The following is an 18,150-nucleotide window of genomic DNA, read 5'->3' on the forward strand; positions in this document are numbered from 1 at the left end:
CTATGGGAATAAAAATAAGATTAAATCAGATAATTACCACTCAGATATAGTTGAGAAGTTCTACTATTACTAATAACAAAAGTAAAATGACTTGGTTAAATTCTCAAAATCATCTTTGATATCTCGCCATGGTAACAGAAAAATACTGATTGACTTCCATTTTTTCCATTTCTATTTTGAACGTTAGAATAAAAAATAAAATGAATCGATTATTCAACATCTTTCAAAATATAACTCACAGATAACTGGAAGTACTCAAGTTACTCTCAAATGAAAACTACCAGAGAAATAACTGAATCAATTACTCTAAATCATCCATTTGAATGGCAATGTATTTAATCCAATAACTTCGTTGAGATTCCTCAACCTCCAAAGAAAAGTGTCATAGAAAACACAGGGAAAAAATTAAATTTTTGAAAGCAAATGACATACTGTAGATGATAAGAATGGTGATAAAATGAAAATGACGAAAAGTATGAGCTACAAATGACACATGAAATAAGTCCACCTGAAGAAAAAAAAAAGTAATTGGGTTTGGGTCCTTCAAAAGCAAATATAAAAATTGAAGATGAATACGGTAGATTTTCTTCAGGACAATAACCCAAGAATTAAAAAGATAAAAGGTATAAATATTACGCTAATAGAAGCTTACTAGGCCTACAGAATAAAAAAAAAATGTAGCACAGAAAGGCGAAGTAATAGGATTATTTGCCCCTTGATATATATCATGATGCTGAACATATAAGATCCTTTAAGAATTTGTTTTTCTGAGTGATACACTGAGAGGAAATTGACAATCAATTATCTGCAACAAGAGTTTAGTGCTTCTTATGGTCACCAATCGTAATACTGACAGAGACTTGAAAAATAGAAGAGATCTAGAATATGCAAGTACATTGTGGAACATACAGTAGTGCATGAGAAGTTTGGAATAAAGGAAAACTGATGGTAGGCCTAATATATATATATATATATATATATATATATATATATATATATATATATATATATATATATGCACAATGACTGACATAGAGATTTAAAGGCCACTCATGAATAGCAGAGGCAAGGGACAATGACATTGCCCTATCAAGCAAGACAATGCCCTAAAGACTGACTATATATACATATGATCAGCGTCCAAGCCCCTCTCCATCCAAGCTAGGACCAAGGAGGGCCAGGCATTGGCTGCCGATGACTCAACGCACCATCCTTAGCTCACAAGGATGGTGAGGTTGCATCGACCAAAGAAACTATCGAGTTTGAGCGGGACTCGAACCCCAGTCTGGCGTTCACCATTCAGGGACGTTACCACATCGGCCACCTCAACCCGCTGTTTTTGTAAATTTGGATTTTTGCTAAATGTTTGATTGAAAATCTTACCATAAAGCAAAAACATTTTTATTTTCAGTTAACATTAACTCAGAATTTTAACTTTTCATCTTTGTTACTATAATGAATCACGGTTACTCAGTACAGTATTATGGTATGAAAACTAGTTTTACAGGGAATAACCATAAATAGGCTACTTTTGAATATGGTTGGATAAACATTGCACTGTATATAATACAGTAGTATTTTCATTCACTAAAATACGTTTTGGCAAAAGTACACAGTGGATTTATTATCCTTATCCTTCTTATTACAAGCCAAGCTATAACACAAGCTATACAGAATGCTACAACCACAAGGTCTTAGAAAATCTATTATTATTATTATTATTATTATTATTATTATTATTATTATTATTATTATTATTATTATTATTGGCCAAGCTGTAACCTAACCTAAACAGAATGCTACAATCCCAATGATTAAAAATACAACTAAAATACATGATATGTAATAGAAATAAAAATTAAAGAAAGTTACTAACAAGGCTTGATATATTTACATGTGTGAATGTGTGACATTTGGACTCATAATGCATGATGGTAGTGGAAATCAAATGTCAAGTTCAGGTAGAAGATAGAGAACCGTTTTCTAGTGCTTCAGACTAGGCCTATTGGTGTTTATATATATATATATATATATATATATATATATATATATATATATATATATATATATATATATATATATATATATGTATGTATATATATATATATATATATATATATATATATATATATATATATATATATATATATATATATACTAGTTTTGACCAAACTTGGTAGTCATGTTGGGTATGACACAAGGATGAATTTCTGACATTTTGAATAAGGTACATCAAAGTATAAATACGCAGCATTACTTTGAAAATAATAGCAATATTAACCAAAATGGCAAAATTGTGTTAGTTTATTTTTTGTTTGTGAACATTACGCAAAAACGATCGAACCAAATTCAATCAAGCTTGGTGGACATGCGGGGTATGATCCAACGACAAAACCATTATATTTTGAAGAAAATACATTATAGTACATGCGTGCATTGGAATTAAGCGCAAATTGAGATTGCTTCGCGTGGCGAAGGCCTGCTCTATACAGAAGGTACCTTTGGTTTTCAATGAGCACATCCTCAGAAATCTGTATACTTAAAATACATACAGGTCTAACTTAATACGCAAAAGTATCAGAAACAATTCTAAACTAAAATAAAATAAAAATAAAATGCACTTTAAAAGAACAAGATTGGATAAAATATTTAAAAAACTGTTGGAAACCTTTGTGAACATCATGAGACCCAGGTATAACTTTACTTTTATCGCTAGAAAGTTGTAAAGTCTCTGCCTGGAAATCTGTTGGACAGGAATTCGAGCCCCGTTAGAGCTCGATAGTTTCTAGTAGTGCCTGTCATCTCACACTCTTGTGAGCTAAGAAATGGGGCAGTTTGGGGGAGCCTATAGGTCTACCTACCGAGTCATCAACAGCCATTGCCTGGCCCTCCCTGATCATAGCTTGATGGGGGGGGGGGCGGCATTAACACTAACTATATGCAACATGGTCAATCATTAGGAAATTTTCCTGATTTGCCATTCAAGTGCAACTTCTAAAAACCTTTAAAAGTAACTAAAACAGCTGGAACAAGCATTTATAGAGTATACCCTTTGTCGTAATATGGATTGTATAAATTTCCCCATTTTATTTCACAAGTTAGTTGTTTATGAATATAAATAACTGGACTCCATAAGGCACCAGAAGAGTTGGAAGACCCAGACCTACATGGCTGAGGACTATGAAGCTTGGAGTAGGAGTTGAATGGAGAATCACTGATTTAAAAGCTCAAGATAGAGATGACTGGCGTCAATAGGCGTAAGAGGAGATGATGATTATGATGATATGCCTTCAAAATAATACATGGCCTTTAATAATACATTTTTGATTATGCGAACGAAATATTGGATAAGTTTTTTTCTGTGATGAGACACTAAAATATACAACTAAATTCTATACAGTAACAGGAAAATTGTTGTCTTATGATTCCTTCTACATAAATGAAGAATATTCTAGAATTGTTATTTTTTTATTGATATCAGCTCTGCCCTTCTGTAGCAGTGAACTGTCATGTTATCAGTCACTTCACAATGACATTGCTTCATTGGATTTTGCTAAATAAAACTTATCAAACTTGCACCTATCAAAAATATATAAGTACTTGAATGACTAATAAGTTTCCCCATTAGTTATATATATATATATATATATATATATATATATATATATATATATATATATATATATATATATATATATATATATATATATATATATATATCATCATCATCATCATTTCCGCGGTCCAAGCCTGTATCTGGACCGTGAACGCCTCCTACGCCTATTGACGCAAAGGGCCTCGGTTAGATTTCGCCAGTCGTCTCTATCTTGAGCTTTTAAATCAATACTTCTCCATTCATCATCTTATATATATATATATATATATATATATATATATATATATATATATATATATATATATATATATATATATATATATATATATATATCAAGCAATTACCTACTCATTCACTTTACAAAGTGAAACCTAACATTAATCCATTTCTAGTATCATGAAAAATGGTACACGGGGAAATTACCGAGACAAGTGAGTAAGAAATAAGGGATAAAACCCAACAATGAGCAAAGTATAGAGAAGATCCCAGTAGAAGTAAAATGCAAAATAACCATTTAAACTAAAGGAGATGTAATAAACGTAACCGCACGAAGAGGAATAGACTTCCGGGAAGTTTTGTGGGACGTCCATGTCCGAATGTTTTAGAGAGGCTTCAGAATTACTATTGTGTTCTGCCACTGTCTGGATTTAATGTTTCTCATGACTTTAAGTTGATGTTAATTAATAAATTGTGTTACTTTTATGTAGCATGTTCTTAGTTATAATCATACACAATACCCTCGAGGACTTCTCATTCAATGAGTTTGGTGCTACTATAGTGTGAGGTCTACCGCCGTATGTCGCCTACCCAGGTGGAGGGTGAGGTCTACCGCGTGACCAGCGTCCCGGAGCCCCGCACCTAACCATCGAACATGTGAACTGCCCAAAGCGATCAAAAACGTGACCTGCCCATGTAAAAGGAAGCAAATGAAGCTCCTAAATTAGTTTCTCCATCGGCCTAAAAGAGATATCATCGATTGAGAGGGTACTAAAAATGTTGCTGAAGAAGTTTCATAGAAGAGTCATTCTGACAGAAGCAACAGCACTCGCCTTTTTAAGAGAGCACAATCTCTTGGATACAGTTCAAGAAGCAGATCCATGCCGTAAATGTGATTCTGTTATGCAGGAAAAAAAGAAAGCGTAACAGAGGAGGAAAAGTCAAGCCTGTGTTACGTTGCCCTCGAAAGGGTATGGAAATATATGATAAGATGTTTGATGTACGAAGAGTGTATCGCTAGAATAAATGTATGGAAATATATGAAAACATGTTTATTTTTACCTTTAATCTTTTTTTAATGTAATTAGAAATCCAATTATCTATTTAAGTCATTTCTAAGATATGTTTAAATTAAGTGTTTATTGCTTAAACGAATGTATGAAATGTGTTTTATCTATGAGGGACGAATAACTCAGCAGTAGACCTCACGCTATAGTGCTAACGGGAGGTAGATCTCACGCTATAGTGTGGTAGACCTCACGCTATAGTAGCACCATGAGTTTACTGTACTGTACTCTAGTACTGGCAGACTTTCAGATTGGTTTCAAAACAATATGTGTTCACCATGAACAATGATATTAGAAATAACCTCAATGTTAATAATAACGTTAATATTTTTTTTTCTATTTGCCACAAGAGGATGATTGATTGTATAACAGCAAAGTTCATTTAAATAAATTTTTCTAACAAACCATGCTTAGTTCATCTGTTACCTTTAAAGGTAGTTGTATATTGACGTGAAGGCTAAAGCTCCCCAAAATTGTTAACTATATACTACAGATATATTATCATGATACAGTACAAATAAACAAGGAGGTAAAACACTTGCCATAGTCAATGTCGAATGTTTCAGAAGGCGGACACAAAGAATGTTGTATGCAGTTACCTATTAATGTTAAAAATCCCTAAACGGAAATATAATCCAGTCCTCGATGTGCAATGTACGAGGCCAAATCATATGTCCTATATCAGCTGAATATTATAAATTAAAAGAGGAGATTTTCTTAGTACCTTTGATAGATGACCGTCATTGAATATTTAACAAACTGGCATCATTGTGACCAAGACACGACTTTGGGAGGGCTAGACCCAACTCTTTTAAAGTTACACCGCATTCCAAGTTGCACAAAATAACGGGGTAATAAGCAAGTAACCATATAATTATAGGAATAGGTTAAAATCCTTCTGCAAAGAAAAATATATGATGAATACACAGAATATAAGAGACATAGGTCCCTAGCATTATGCTCGAACACAAGTACCTAGAGATCTTGAATACGTATCTCTATTTTTGTTTCAAATTTACACATAGAGCTGGCTTTATAAATTAAAAAAAATGGTTAAAAAGTTAGCTATTTTTATATATTAACCAATTCTGTCTGGACAATGGACTAAAAGCAAATTTAGTGAATGTTTCGCCAAGTGACATATTCATTCAACACTGCGAAGGCAGAGCTGATGGTCAGAAGTAGAGAAGGACAGTGCTAAAACAGGCAATGAGTTTAACTACTCGAGATTAATAATAACAGAGGAGGAATGTACAGAAAATGAAAGAATCAAGGCGGAAATGAGAGAGGTGACAAGAGTTATTTCATTATCAGCCGTAACTAGTCCACCGCAGGACAAGGGCCTCAGAAATACTACCACTAGAGAGTTATTGAGTCCCTTGACTGGCCAGACAGTACCTACATTGAATCCCTCTCTCTGGTTACGGCTCATTTCATCTTTACCCACACATACACAGAATAGTCTGACCTATTCTTTACACATTCTCCTCTTTCCTCATACACTCGACAACACTGAAATTACCAAACAATTCTTCATCGCTCAAGAGGTTAGCTACTGCACTGTAATTGTTCAGTGGTTACTTTCATCTTCAGCTATGGGTAAGCAGCTCTTCTAGGAGAAGGACACTCCAAAATCAAACCATTATTCTCTAGTCTTGGGTAGTGCCATAGCCTCTGTACCATGGTCTTCTACTGTCTTGGGTTAGAGTTCTCTTGCTTGGGGGTACACTCGGGCACACTATTCTATCTTGTTTCTCTTCTCTTTTTATTTTGAAGTTTTTATCCTCTTGTTATTTTCAAGTTTTTATAGTTTATATATGAAATATTCATTTTAGTATTATTGTTCTTAAGTTTCATTTGTAGTTTCACTTTATTTCCTTTCCTCACTAGGCTATTTTCCCTGTTGGAGCCCTTGGGCCTATAGCTTTTCAAACTAGGGTTGTAGCTTCGCTAATAATAATAATAATAATAATAATAATAATAATAATAATAATAATAATAATAATAATAATAATAATTATTATTATTATTATAATAACATGGCCTTCCCTTCCCGTTTGTTTATGATCTTTCTATGCCAGCCTGTACCCACAATTTTTTTAGTTTGTTGAGACATCGTTTTCTCTTCCTTCCCCTGCTTCTTTTGCAATCTCTAGGGACCCATTCTGTTATTCTTAATGTCCACCTATTATCTGTCATTCTCATTATATGTCCTATCCATGTCCATTTTATTCACATGTTATAATATCATCTACTTAAGACAAGAAAATGCCACTATGGCTCAAAATCAAGATTTGTAAGACAGTTGTCAATCCCGTATTATTATATGGGGGTAGAAAATTGGTCACTTATGAGGAGGGACTTTTGGAGAGAACCCAGATGAGGATGGTGACATGTATTGCTGGAATATCACTACAGGAAAGGAGGGAGAGTTAAGATATAAGAAGAATGTTTGGGATATGGAATGCAAAAGAGAAGAACAGGGAAGCTCGCCTGAGATATCATGGAAATGTAATGAGAAGGGGGGAGGTGGAACTAATCAAAAGAGTGAAGAAGAAGAAGAAGAAGAAGAATTGATATACATTGAGATTAATAATGTCGAAAGAAGAAGAGGAAGAAGAAGAAAAAGAAGAAGAATTGCTCTACAAAAACATTAATAAGATCGAAAGAAGAAGAAGAAGAAGAAGAAGAAGAATTGCTATACAGACTGATTAATAATGTCGAAAGAAGGAGGAGAAGAAGAAGAAGAAGAATTGCTATACAGTGAGATTAATAAGGCCGAAAGAAGAAGAAGAGGAAGAAGAAGGAGGAGGAGGAGGAGGAGGAGGAGGAGAAGAAGAATTGCTATACAGTGAGATTAATAAGGTTGAAAGAAGAAGAAGAAGAAGAAAAAGAAGAAGAAGAAAAAGAAGAAGAAGAATTGCTATATAGTGAGATTAATAAGGTCGAAAGAAGAAGAAGAAGAAGGAGGAGAAGATTAGGTGTTAATTTGTCAGTGATATTTTTACATTACTTAAATCTTTTCGTGATAAGAGTCTTATCGTTCATCACAAGAATAAACTGATAACAACGATATCCATGATAAGAGCTATTACGATAGCGAATAGGATCCTGACATTCTAAAAGTCCACAGGAAGAGAAAAATGTATTGTGGAATGGCAAAAAGTACAAGTAGATGAAAGTGGCCTCAGTATTATTATTATTATTATTATTATTATTATTATTATTATTACTTGTTAAGCTACAGCCCTAGTTGGAAAAGCAGGATGCTTTAAGGCTCCAACTGGGAAAAATTGCTCAGTGAGGAGAGGAAATATGAAAATAAATAAATTACAAGAGAAGAATAAACAATCAAAATAAAATATTTCGGGAACAGTAACATTAAATTAGTATAGAATTGATTATTATTATTATTATTATTATTAGTATTATTATTATTATTATCATTATTATTATTATTATTATTATTAGCTAGGCTACATCCCTAGTAGAAAAATCGGGATGCTATAAGCCCCATAAGGGCTCCAAGAGGGAAAAAAAAGTCCAGTGAGGAAAGGAAATAAGGAAACTGTGTTTACCCTCAAGCAAGAGAAGTCTAACATCAATGGGAATATTGAGGGGTTACATACTTATGAATGCCTAAACGTAGCAACCAAAGTAACATTCAAAACTCTGAAGTAGAAGGTAAATGTACCGAAATATGCAGGGGGGGGGGGCAGAGTCTCGTTATAAAACTGTGAATATACATGGACTAGCACCACTTCCTCCTGCCCACACACACACACACACACACACACACACACACACCAGAGATGCTTCCGTCTTGTTTTCTAGACAAATACTTGTAAATGTGAGATAAAACCTACCATAATCATTTTCAGGACAAATTACAGAAGTTAAAATATTCACCCTAACAAAGATACTCTGACAATCTTCCTGTGTCTTAAATGTTACCCGAAAATGGTTTGCAATTATTAAAATGGAGACATCCCTATAAGATGTATTTTTTAAATATATTTTCTTTTTATTAATCTTACTAGCATTTAAAAGGTTACCCTCAAAGCAATTTTCCTTTTTCCAATTGCATTTAAATATGTAATATTTAAGTACGACTTAAATAAAAGTATAGGAGAAGCTCAAAATTTAGTAATATAAGGATACAAGTACCCGAGTTTGTAAACCAGCCATGAGGAGAGCAAAATAGCTCCAGCTTCAACCAAGGAGAGGGAAATTAGACTGAGATGGTATGGACATGTAGAGAGACGAGCGGAAGACCATCCGACAAGGAAGATGATGGACATGAGAGGAGATGGAAGCACGTGTTGAAGAACCATTGCAGCGACTCCAAATAGGATCGATCTTGTAGAGAAAGAAGTAGCCTACCCGAGTGTGTCTGCCTCATTTCATTCGGTTTAGCCAAGATGAACTTGGGATTATTATTATTATTATTATCATTATTACTTGCTAAGCTACAACCCTGGTTGGAAAAGCAGGATACTATAAGCCCAGGGGCTCCAACAGGGAAAATAGCCCATTGAAGAAAGGAAACAAGGAAAACCAAAACACTTTAAGAACAGTAACAACATAAAAATAATGTTGGATCTTTTCTAGTAGTATGCATCGCTGGACACAAGTGGCAGGACATGGACCTCACTTAACTCATAAGAAGTTCCACACCACATAACAATGAAACAGGTGTCAACGAGTTTAGACGTAGACAATAAAAATATCTTTAGCACTAAATTCTTGAATCAAATGAAATTTTAAATTAAGTGAGCATATTAAACGATTTTTGCTTATGGTTTTAGAATGTCAGTTTGGAACCTCTGCTTGTTATTTTCATAATCAATTTATTACTACAAGTTTTTTGGATACCAACTAACAACAAAAAAAAAAACTTTCAGAATCAGACCATTTCAAATTTTTTTAAGTGCCTCATTCAGTCACTATTGTATCCAAAAAGCTAATTATGCAGTAACAATATTCACAAACAGTAAACAAACAAACTATGTTTAGGGTGATTTAATACCTGTTTATCTCTTATATCTGTCTCCTGCGTAAACGTGTGATGTACCATTTATAGAAAGGCACATAATCACGCATAATGGCAGGGATAGTCAATCATTAACTGAGGAAGCCATTGATAGCAGCCTAATAACTTTATAAGTTTATCACGGACCTCGAATACCATTAGAGTAGGTTCTCTTAAAATAGAAAATATGAAATGTTGACATGTACTCTTCATTATTAACAAATGAATGATAATCCTATAATATGATAATCAATCCTTAAATAGAGGATGAATCATCGCCCAAGAGTTCTCTTCAACTGGTTTTCTTAACATGAAAGTGCACCAGACAAGCAGAAAAAAGAGAGGGACGGACACGGTTCAAGGTCACTGAGGTGGACTGGAATCAATGGCTGACAAGCATTGGGAAAACACATTGTTCCATCTTCCACAAAGCTGGAATAGAGGTGGGATTTCTACTCTGCAAACAAGGGAAAGGGCGTTTATCCAATGTTATATATGTAGCGTTTATACTGTCTTTGGTATATTGTGGCAACGACAGTTGTTTGAAACTGATTATTGGGAATTTCGTTACAGGTAATAGGCCTACTTCTGTTATTCTAATACATTTTTATCCAATTGTCAGGTACAGGAATAACAGTTCCTTGCGAAACAACATTTACCCGACTTTCGAAATAATTGTGTGTAAAGTTTGATCAGCAATTTAACTTTGTGATATGCTTTGGTTAAAATCATGTTATTTTTCCATTTGCCAAATATGTATATCACGCAAGATAGTATTTTACAAAATAAGTGATGTGGAACACCATTTTAAAAGTTTTAATTGAAAATAACTTGCTTCTTCCATAACGAGCTGAACCGATGCAGAAACGGACCGAAAGCAAAGGAAAATTCAACAGGTTTGAAGTAGGCATTTGGCAACTGCACGAAGAACTTGCAGCTATATAATTACTAAAACTGTATCTACATTATATAAAACAAATCTTCCATGAGTGAATACAGCAGCTGAATATTGCTGCTATATTACAAATCATCTACGTTACCCAAAAGACGAGATCTTATATTAGTAAAACTGTATTTTCAAAGTCATGCAGTGAAGAAATGTTCCAGATATTTTCGTTCAGTCACCCCTGTTGCTTACATTTTAACCGGTCCCCACGCCACCTCACAGCTCACACTCTCTGCTGCACGAAATAGTCGTTCTTCAGAATATTAGGAGAAGGTAACGCTCTTCTGTTGTTGTAAAACGTTAAGTTTTAATATTTCCAATTGATGTGGCACCTACTACTACTATGTTTTTGCTTTTACAAATTGCGTGTGCCATGTGCAAGAAAAATCAAAGCACAAACAACAAAAGTTATTCTTGGTGGTAATAGAAAACATGACCTCCGTTACAAAGTCACATGGACGCGTTATATTGTATAATCTATCTAAGAAAACAAATGCAACCAACGGGTTTGTGAATACCGCAAATAGAAGACTTATTTGAAGAAATCTTTATCCAAATTGGGGAAGCGTTATAACGGATAGTGATGTCATGAGCGTCTAGATAAAGTTGACTTTCTAGCGGTGCTCGGTTGGTGGGTGGACTCGCGTGGGAGTTGCATGCCGTTCAGTAAACTGATGTGAGTGAACTTAATAAAATAGGGGCCCTACGGCTCTCTTTCATGCGAAGGCCATCTTCCCATGTTACATACAAGTGTGGTTTAAGCTGGTAATTCATTGGTGCTTAGCTGTGCGCTTTAAAATTGCTTTTGTGTCAAGGTTACTTATGTTACAAATTGTTAAATAGATCTATCTCCAAGAGGACTACTGTTACAGATTGTTAAATATGCCTATCTCCAAGATTACTGTTGTTTCAAATTGTTAAATAGGTCTATCTCCCGTGAGACTTTGTCATAAAAATAACTTAACTTATAATAAATTATGTAAAGCATGGAGTATATATTTCTAATATTCGCTAATATATCAGTTACTTTGCTTCGTGAACAGTTAACTTCATAGGGGAATTGTATAGAACTACAAAAAAGAAAAAAAAATGCCCGTCATGTACCTTGGATTCATGTAAGGTTCTAATTTTTTTTGCTTTATCACATTTTGAGCAAAAACCCGTTTCTTGTTCGCGCAAATAGGACAAATTCAGGAGACTAAACTCATCGGGTACAGAGCTTCACCAACCAACTTGACACATCGTTGAGAACATTTGTCAACAATACACCAAAATAGAAACCGAGATAGGTGATATCACTGATGTGATATTGTTTATCGTTCAGGGAGCAAGCGCCAGGCAGGCAAACAGATTTGTACGTTCAAGTAGTTGCCGAGACTTCACAACACAAAACTGTTGGCTTGTTCTGCATTGGTTGTTTGTATTGCTATCATGAAGCCAGCATGATTTACATAAGGCGCATATATTACTAGATTCCTAGTGTTTTCTGTATATCAGCCAATGCCTTGAACCGTACTTTGCTGGTAAATAAACGAGCTATATGCGGTATTTCCCACTTACAGGTCGTAGTACCATACGGTGTTAAATGCTGAATGTTTTGGACTGCACATGATGAAATGACTGAAGAGGTCCTGTAGAGAGTAGGATTCCCCTGCTGCACAGGAACAGAAAAGCAGCCCTTAAAGTAAATGTTTATAGATACTTATTATCTTTAATTCTCTAAGGTTTCTGCTATTTTGCTTTTCAACAGTTTCCGTCTTCGTTGAAGACGCCATGTATAAAGCAATTATTTCCTAGTTCAGTGATCGCGTTCATAGATGATAGATCAGTTAACTTATTCCTTATAGTGTTGTAAAGACTTATGATGAGTAGCATCGGGCAGTTGGCATGAATACAATCTCATTTGGAATGAGAATCACGTCTCTCTCTCTCTCTCTCTCTCTCTCTCTCTCTCTCTGGTTATTTTTGCTTCCTGTCCGACGAATTGCTTGCGGTATACGTTAGAAATGTTCCTGTGAGAATTATCATTCAACTCCGTTTAAGCAATTACTGAGTGAATGCTCTCATGTCTGTTTTCATTCTACATTATAGTGAGTTGTATTCTATTAAATGAAGGTGAAGACGGGAGAGTTTTTCGTTCTGGATGCAAAAGTAAAGTCGATGAATTTGTCTGATGAGGTTTTAACTGAAAGGGGAGCAATAGAGATAAATGAGATGATTAATTAAGATTATATAGATTATCATTATGGACCAATGTATTGTGAGGTCGACTAGCCATGTGCAGAGGGTGGCAGAGGGAGTGATAATCAAGGCGTAATTATCTTTTCTCACTCTGTGAACGTTTTCTTTCCCACCATTATCCTTACATTAAAGGGTCGGTTGCCTGATGCGCCCTCTCCAATGCCTTCTGTCATAGGTATCCTCTCCCAACAAACCCCTTCTCTCCACATCATCCTTCACCTTATCTCGCCATCTAATTCTCTGCCTCCCTCTTGATAATCCCCCCCCCCCTTAATATGTTCCTCCCAAGCCCTCCTCACTCCCTCCCCACCATCCATCCTCAACACATGCCCACACCATCTCAGTCGTGACACCTTCATCACCTCTGTAATTATTACTTTGCCTGTCCTTATTTCGTAACTTTCCAATCTTTCAAGCGGTGATATTCTCATAAGCCACCTCAGCGTTCTCAGCTTTGCTAACCATGGCGATACGCAAACCCTTTTACCAAGTTTAGGTATCCCCACTACCTTAAGTTGACAAGGTTCACCTGATTACTCATCAGATGATTACTTGGAAAGCGATGCAGTGTAACACATGAAATTAAATTCTTTCCAAAAGACTGCAATTGTGAACCAGTTTGCAACTAGCTGGGTGCAGTCATTTGAGAGATAGACTTGTAGATACACACTTTCTCAAGTATGAATTCATTATCATCATCCGTTACTAGTCCCCTGCACAACAAAAGGCGTCTGTTTATGGTTTTTCTGTGCCAGTCCCCACCCGCAAACTTTCTTAGGTCGTCAATCCATTGTCTCCTTTCCTTGCCCTGCTTCTTTTGCAATCTTTAGGTACCCATTCTGTTATTCTTAAATTCCATCTATTATCCGTATGAATTAGATGTTTATGACGGTAGAACTTCAAATGTTCAAACTTTCTGCAAATGTTTTCTATGTTGAACAGGCTGACATAAGTCTTGTCATAGTTTATATATAAAATATCTATTTTAATAGTGTTACTGTTCTTAAAATATTTTATTTTCAATTGTTCATAACGTTTCACAGTTTATTTATTTCCTTATTTCCCTTCTGCATTAAAATGTATAATTCTATTTTCTTGCATATACATGATTTTTTTTATTTACAGATCTAAAGGAAAAGCAAGATGCCCCTTGAACTGTACTACCACCCAGTGTCCCCTTATTGCCGGTCTGTGCTCCTCACAGCTAGGGCAGTCGGAGTTGATCTGAACCTCAAGAATGTGGACCTCTTTAATAAAGAGCAGCTTAAGCCAGACTTTGTCGCCATCAATCCCCAACACACGGTGCCAACGCTTGTCGATGGAGACCTTACTCTATGGGAAAGGTTACCTATATGTTTTTATTTGAAAGTTTTATAAAATATGAAAATATTAAAAACAAAATGACTGAATTGATAAGGTTAATATAAGGGCACATTAGCATACAAAACTAAGTTTATATATAGCATTGATTAAATTCATATATATTATTATTTAATTGGGCTCCAAAAGGCACTAGAAGAGTTGGCAGTCCCCAGGCCTACATGGCTGAGGAATGATGAATGGAGAGGTATTGATTTAAAAGCTCAAGATAGAAACGACTGTCGAAATCTAACAAAAGCCCTTTGCGTCAATAGGCATAGGAGATGATGATTATTTACACATTTTATAGTCATTATTCTAATTTTCACTTATGGCAATTGCAACATTGCACGGTTTTCTTTACATACAAAAGACTCATACACTAATGTATAACAGGAGTTTTATCCCAAGCTAATACCAGACTCAATACTTTAAATGTTTCTCCAGCAAGCTTCAGAAGTTCACATACAGTGAACCCTCGCTACTTCGCGGTTCGACCATCGCGGATTCACCACATCGCGGATTTTTTCCATAACCCATATATATACAGTAATATATATATATATATATATATATATATATATATATATATATATATATATATATATATATATATATATATGTATGCATGTATTTATGTATATATGTATGTATGTATATATGTAGGTATGTATATGTGTATACATATATATATATATATATATATATATATATATATACACACACATATATATATATATATATATATATATATATATATATATATATATCTAAAGTAGGAAGATGTGATGTAGTTCTAAGGGAAAAGTATGGGAAATATGTCTGGGTAATAAGCAAAGCTCTACCTCCAGTTTGTTTCTTCATTATGATCAGAGATAAATGTAAACAAAACATTGGTTGCCATTTTTTATCGTGCTTTTTAGCGTGTTTAGGAAACGCATGATATAAAATCGCCTTTAATATTTGTGCCTGTTTTAGTTTAGGGTACTGTAGTACATGCATTAAGTGTTCTGTACATTAAAAGGTAGTTTGTTAACAGTACTACGTACAAGGGAAGGTTTTAAAAGTCAAAATATACATGTTGAATAAGTAGGTAAATATGGTGTCACTACTTCGCGGATTTTCACCTATCGCAGCCGCGTCTGGAACCTATCTACCGCGATAAACGAGGGTTCACTGTAATTTGCATTAAAATTTTTCTGTGGGAGAATATTAACAGATTAAGCAAAACATTAAAACTACTTGTCTTTCTATCACTTAGTGTGCAATGTCCCAACATTTCAAAGTAGGAAGATTCATTTATGTATTCATAATTCTTTGTTTTGTGTAGCCGTGTGATCTGCACCTATCTGGTCAACAAGTACGGAAAGGACGATTCGCTCTACCCAAATGATCCCAAAGTCAGGGCGAAGGTTGATGCTCTTCTGCATTTTGATATTGGAACTCTCGCTGCTCGGTGGAAGGATCTCTTCGTAAGTACATTTTCTTTCGTCAGACTAGTTTTTTGAGGACTGATCTGATAATTAATTTGTCCTTTGATTATAATCGATAATCATTACTTTATACTTTTTAGCACTTATTCAGCATAGTAAAGTTTACTATTTTACTCAAAATGGCTCAAGTTGACTTTCAAGTTTTAGCAAAGTGGAAGTGTCATCATTAGGCTGGCTTGTTAAGTTCTGCTTTTAGGTTTAAGTACATTTGTTGCTCAATTGTTGAACATAAGTTCAGACAGATTTGACCTCGTGTATTGTTTGACTTGTCTATGGTCAACAGACAGCAATGCTTGATATTTCACAAGGTAGAAATGTCAACATTAGACTGACGCGTGTGCTCAAGTTTCTCTCTTAGATTTAAGTACTTGTAGCTCATATATGGAACTGGAGTTCAGACAGATTTACCTAGTATATTGTTTAACTTGTCTTTGGTCCAGACAGTTTTTAAAGAGTCGATTGAAGATGAAATGATAATGAATGGTGTATGATCTGCAATGGAATTGGGAGGATAGTTTATGATCAGAAGGTAAAGTCAGGTCAGGTCAGCTTTACTGTGTCGCAACAACCAGCTTCCCAATATCCTAACAATCAATTGCCTTCAAGCAACACATCATGTTTGAAGTTGAACCAGCAGATAAATTGATATATATGAATCAAATTCCAACATAAAAATAGCAGTTATATTTTAGCCCAAGATATTTTGATTTTACACAGTTACAGTAGTTCATCGCGAATCCGTATTTTCTAGTTTTACTCTTCAGTAAAAGAGTAAGAAACCTTTGTATAACGGTAACTTGTGTATGATATTTTGGTAAGGATGATTCCAAATTAGCTAGCATTAAGTTTACTTTTAATATATTCAACTCCAGTTGAATTATTGTAGTGAACTTCTGACATTTTTTAACTGCATAAGATTTTTGTTCCACAGCAACCCATCAAGTCAGGCCAGGCAAAAAAGCCAGCCCAAGACCACGTAGACAAATTGCATGAAGCTCTGGAGTGGTTAGATGGCTTCCTCAAGGGGGTCAAATTTGCTGCTGGGACAGATCACGTGACAGTTGCTGACCTCGTCTTGATGTCAAATGTCTCAAGCTACCAGGCAGCAGGATTCATAGTCGAACACTATACTAACATCAACGCATGGGTTGCAAGGTGCAAGGGAGCAATGGAAGGCTACGAAGAACTCAATGGAGAGGGAGCTAAGAGCTTCGGAGAATTCGTAAAGTCGATGATTAAGAACGAGTAAAGAAATACAAGGTTAAGTGTTGTCAGAACCAAGATCTACATCTAGACTATGGTTAGAACTGTGAGTGAAGCAGGCCAAGGCACGGCCGTGGTGGCTAATGGCGGATGGAGAATTAAGGCTCGCCTGCTAGCTGCATCATGAGCTTAAAATTTTGAATAGTATCATTGTTTAAGCAACATGAAATTATTTTTTATATGGTAAATCATAAATCACCTGTTAAGGAGGCAAGTATGTAAATAAGATATTGATTATATTTTCTACTTGTCAGCTGTCACATTAAAAGGTAACCTTATGTTGAAATGTTACTTTCTACTGATAGGTTGCTCGCTTCGTTGATTTAAATTTCTGGAAAAAGGGATTTTTTTAATTGGTTTTGTAGGCAATTTTGTATGACAGATCAGTTATTATTACTTTATACTTTTTAGCACTTAAAGAGTTTAGAAAAGTTTACTATATGCTATAAAAAGTAATAACCATATGGGAAAATCTTTGCTTTCAGGCTGAAGTTGTTATAATTTTCTAAATAAAGCTTATTTTTAAAGACAAGTCTCCTAATGGAATTTTCCTTTTGAATTAATTGAGCGTGGTGTTACAGATACAGTACCACGGGAGGGATACTGTGAAGATCTTTTCTTTTAGAAGAGATGGGTGGGTCCATCAGGACGACATGGCCATCTCACCCAAAAATAGATTTTTTGCTTCGCTCAAAATCCGTTTTTTGGGCTCAAGCCATGTCGTCGTGATGGAAGCATACCAGAGCATTAGTGTATCTGTGGATTTTTAATCAGTGCCTTAACCTTATAGCAACCTTTTCTATGGTCATGGGGACCACATGAGACAAGGGACGTTACCGTTATTCGTCGTCATCACTAATCATAACCAATGTTAGTGCTTCCTGCCTCCTACAGGGAAGAGTCATTCTAGACACTAG

The 18,150-nt window shown here is 35.0% G+C and overlaps 1 protein-coding gene across 2 annotated transcripts; it reads left to right on the plus strand.

Moving 5' to 3' along the window:
- Window positions 1–11,005: 11,005 nt before the first annotated feature.
- LOC137645627 (glutathione S-transferase 1-1-like) lies at window positions 11,006–17,765 on the plus strand. Of its 2 annotated transcripts, none has more exons than XM_068378438.1 (4): window positions 11,006–11,150; window positions 14,244–14,461; window positions 15,808–15,949; window positions 16,902–17,765. In XM_068378438.1, exons 2-4 carry the CDS (start codon window positions 14,262–14,264, stop codon window positions 17,217–17,219), a joined length of 660 nt encoding a protein of 219 aa, XP_068234539.1. In that variant the 5' UTR covers window positions 11,006–11,150; window positions 14,244–14,261; the 3' UTR covers window positions 17,220–17,765. The 2 variants fall into 2 exon arrangements, with proteins under 2 accessions (XP_068234539.1, XP_068234540.1); XM_068378439.1 differs by lacking the exon at window positions 11,006–11,150 and adding an exon at window positions 11,433–11,553.
- The last annotated feature ends 385 nt before the right edge of the window (window positions 17,766–18,150 follow it).

Source organism: Palaemon carinicauda, chromosome 8 (assembly GCF_036898095.1).
Source record: "Palaemon carinicauda isolate YSFRI2023 chromosome 8, ASM3689809v2, whole genome shotgun sequence".
Classification (NCBI taxonomy): Eukaryota; Metazoa; Arthropoda; class Malacostraca; order Decapoda; family Palaemonidae; genus Palaemon; species Palaemon carinicauda.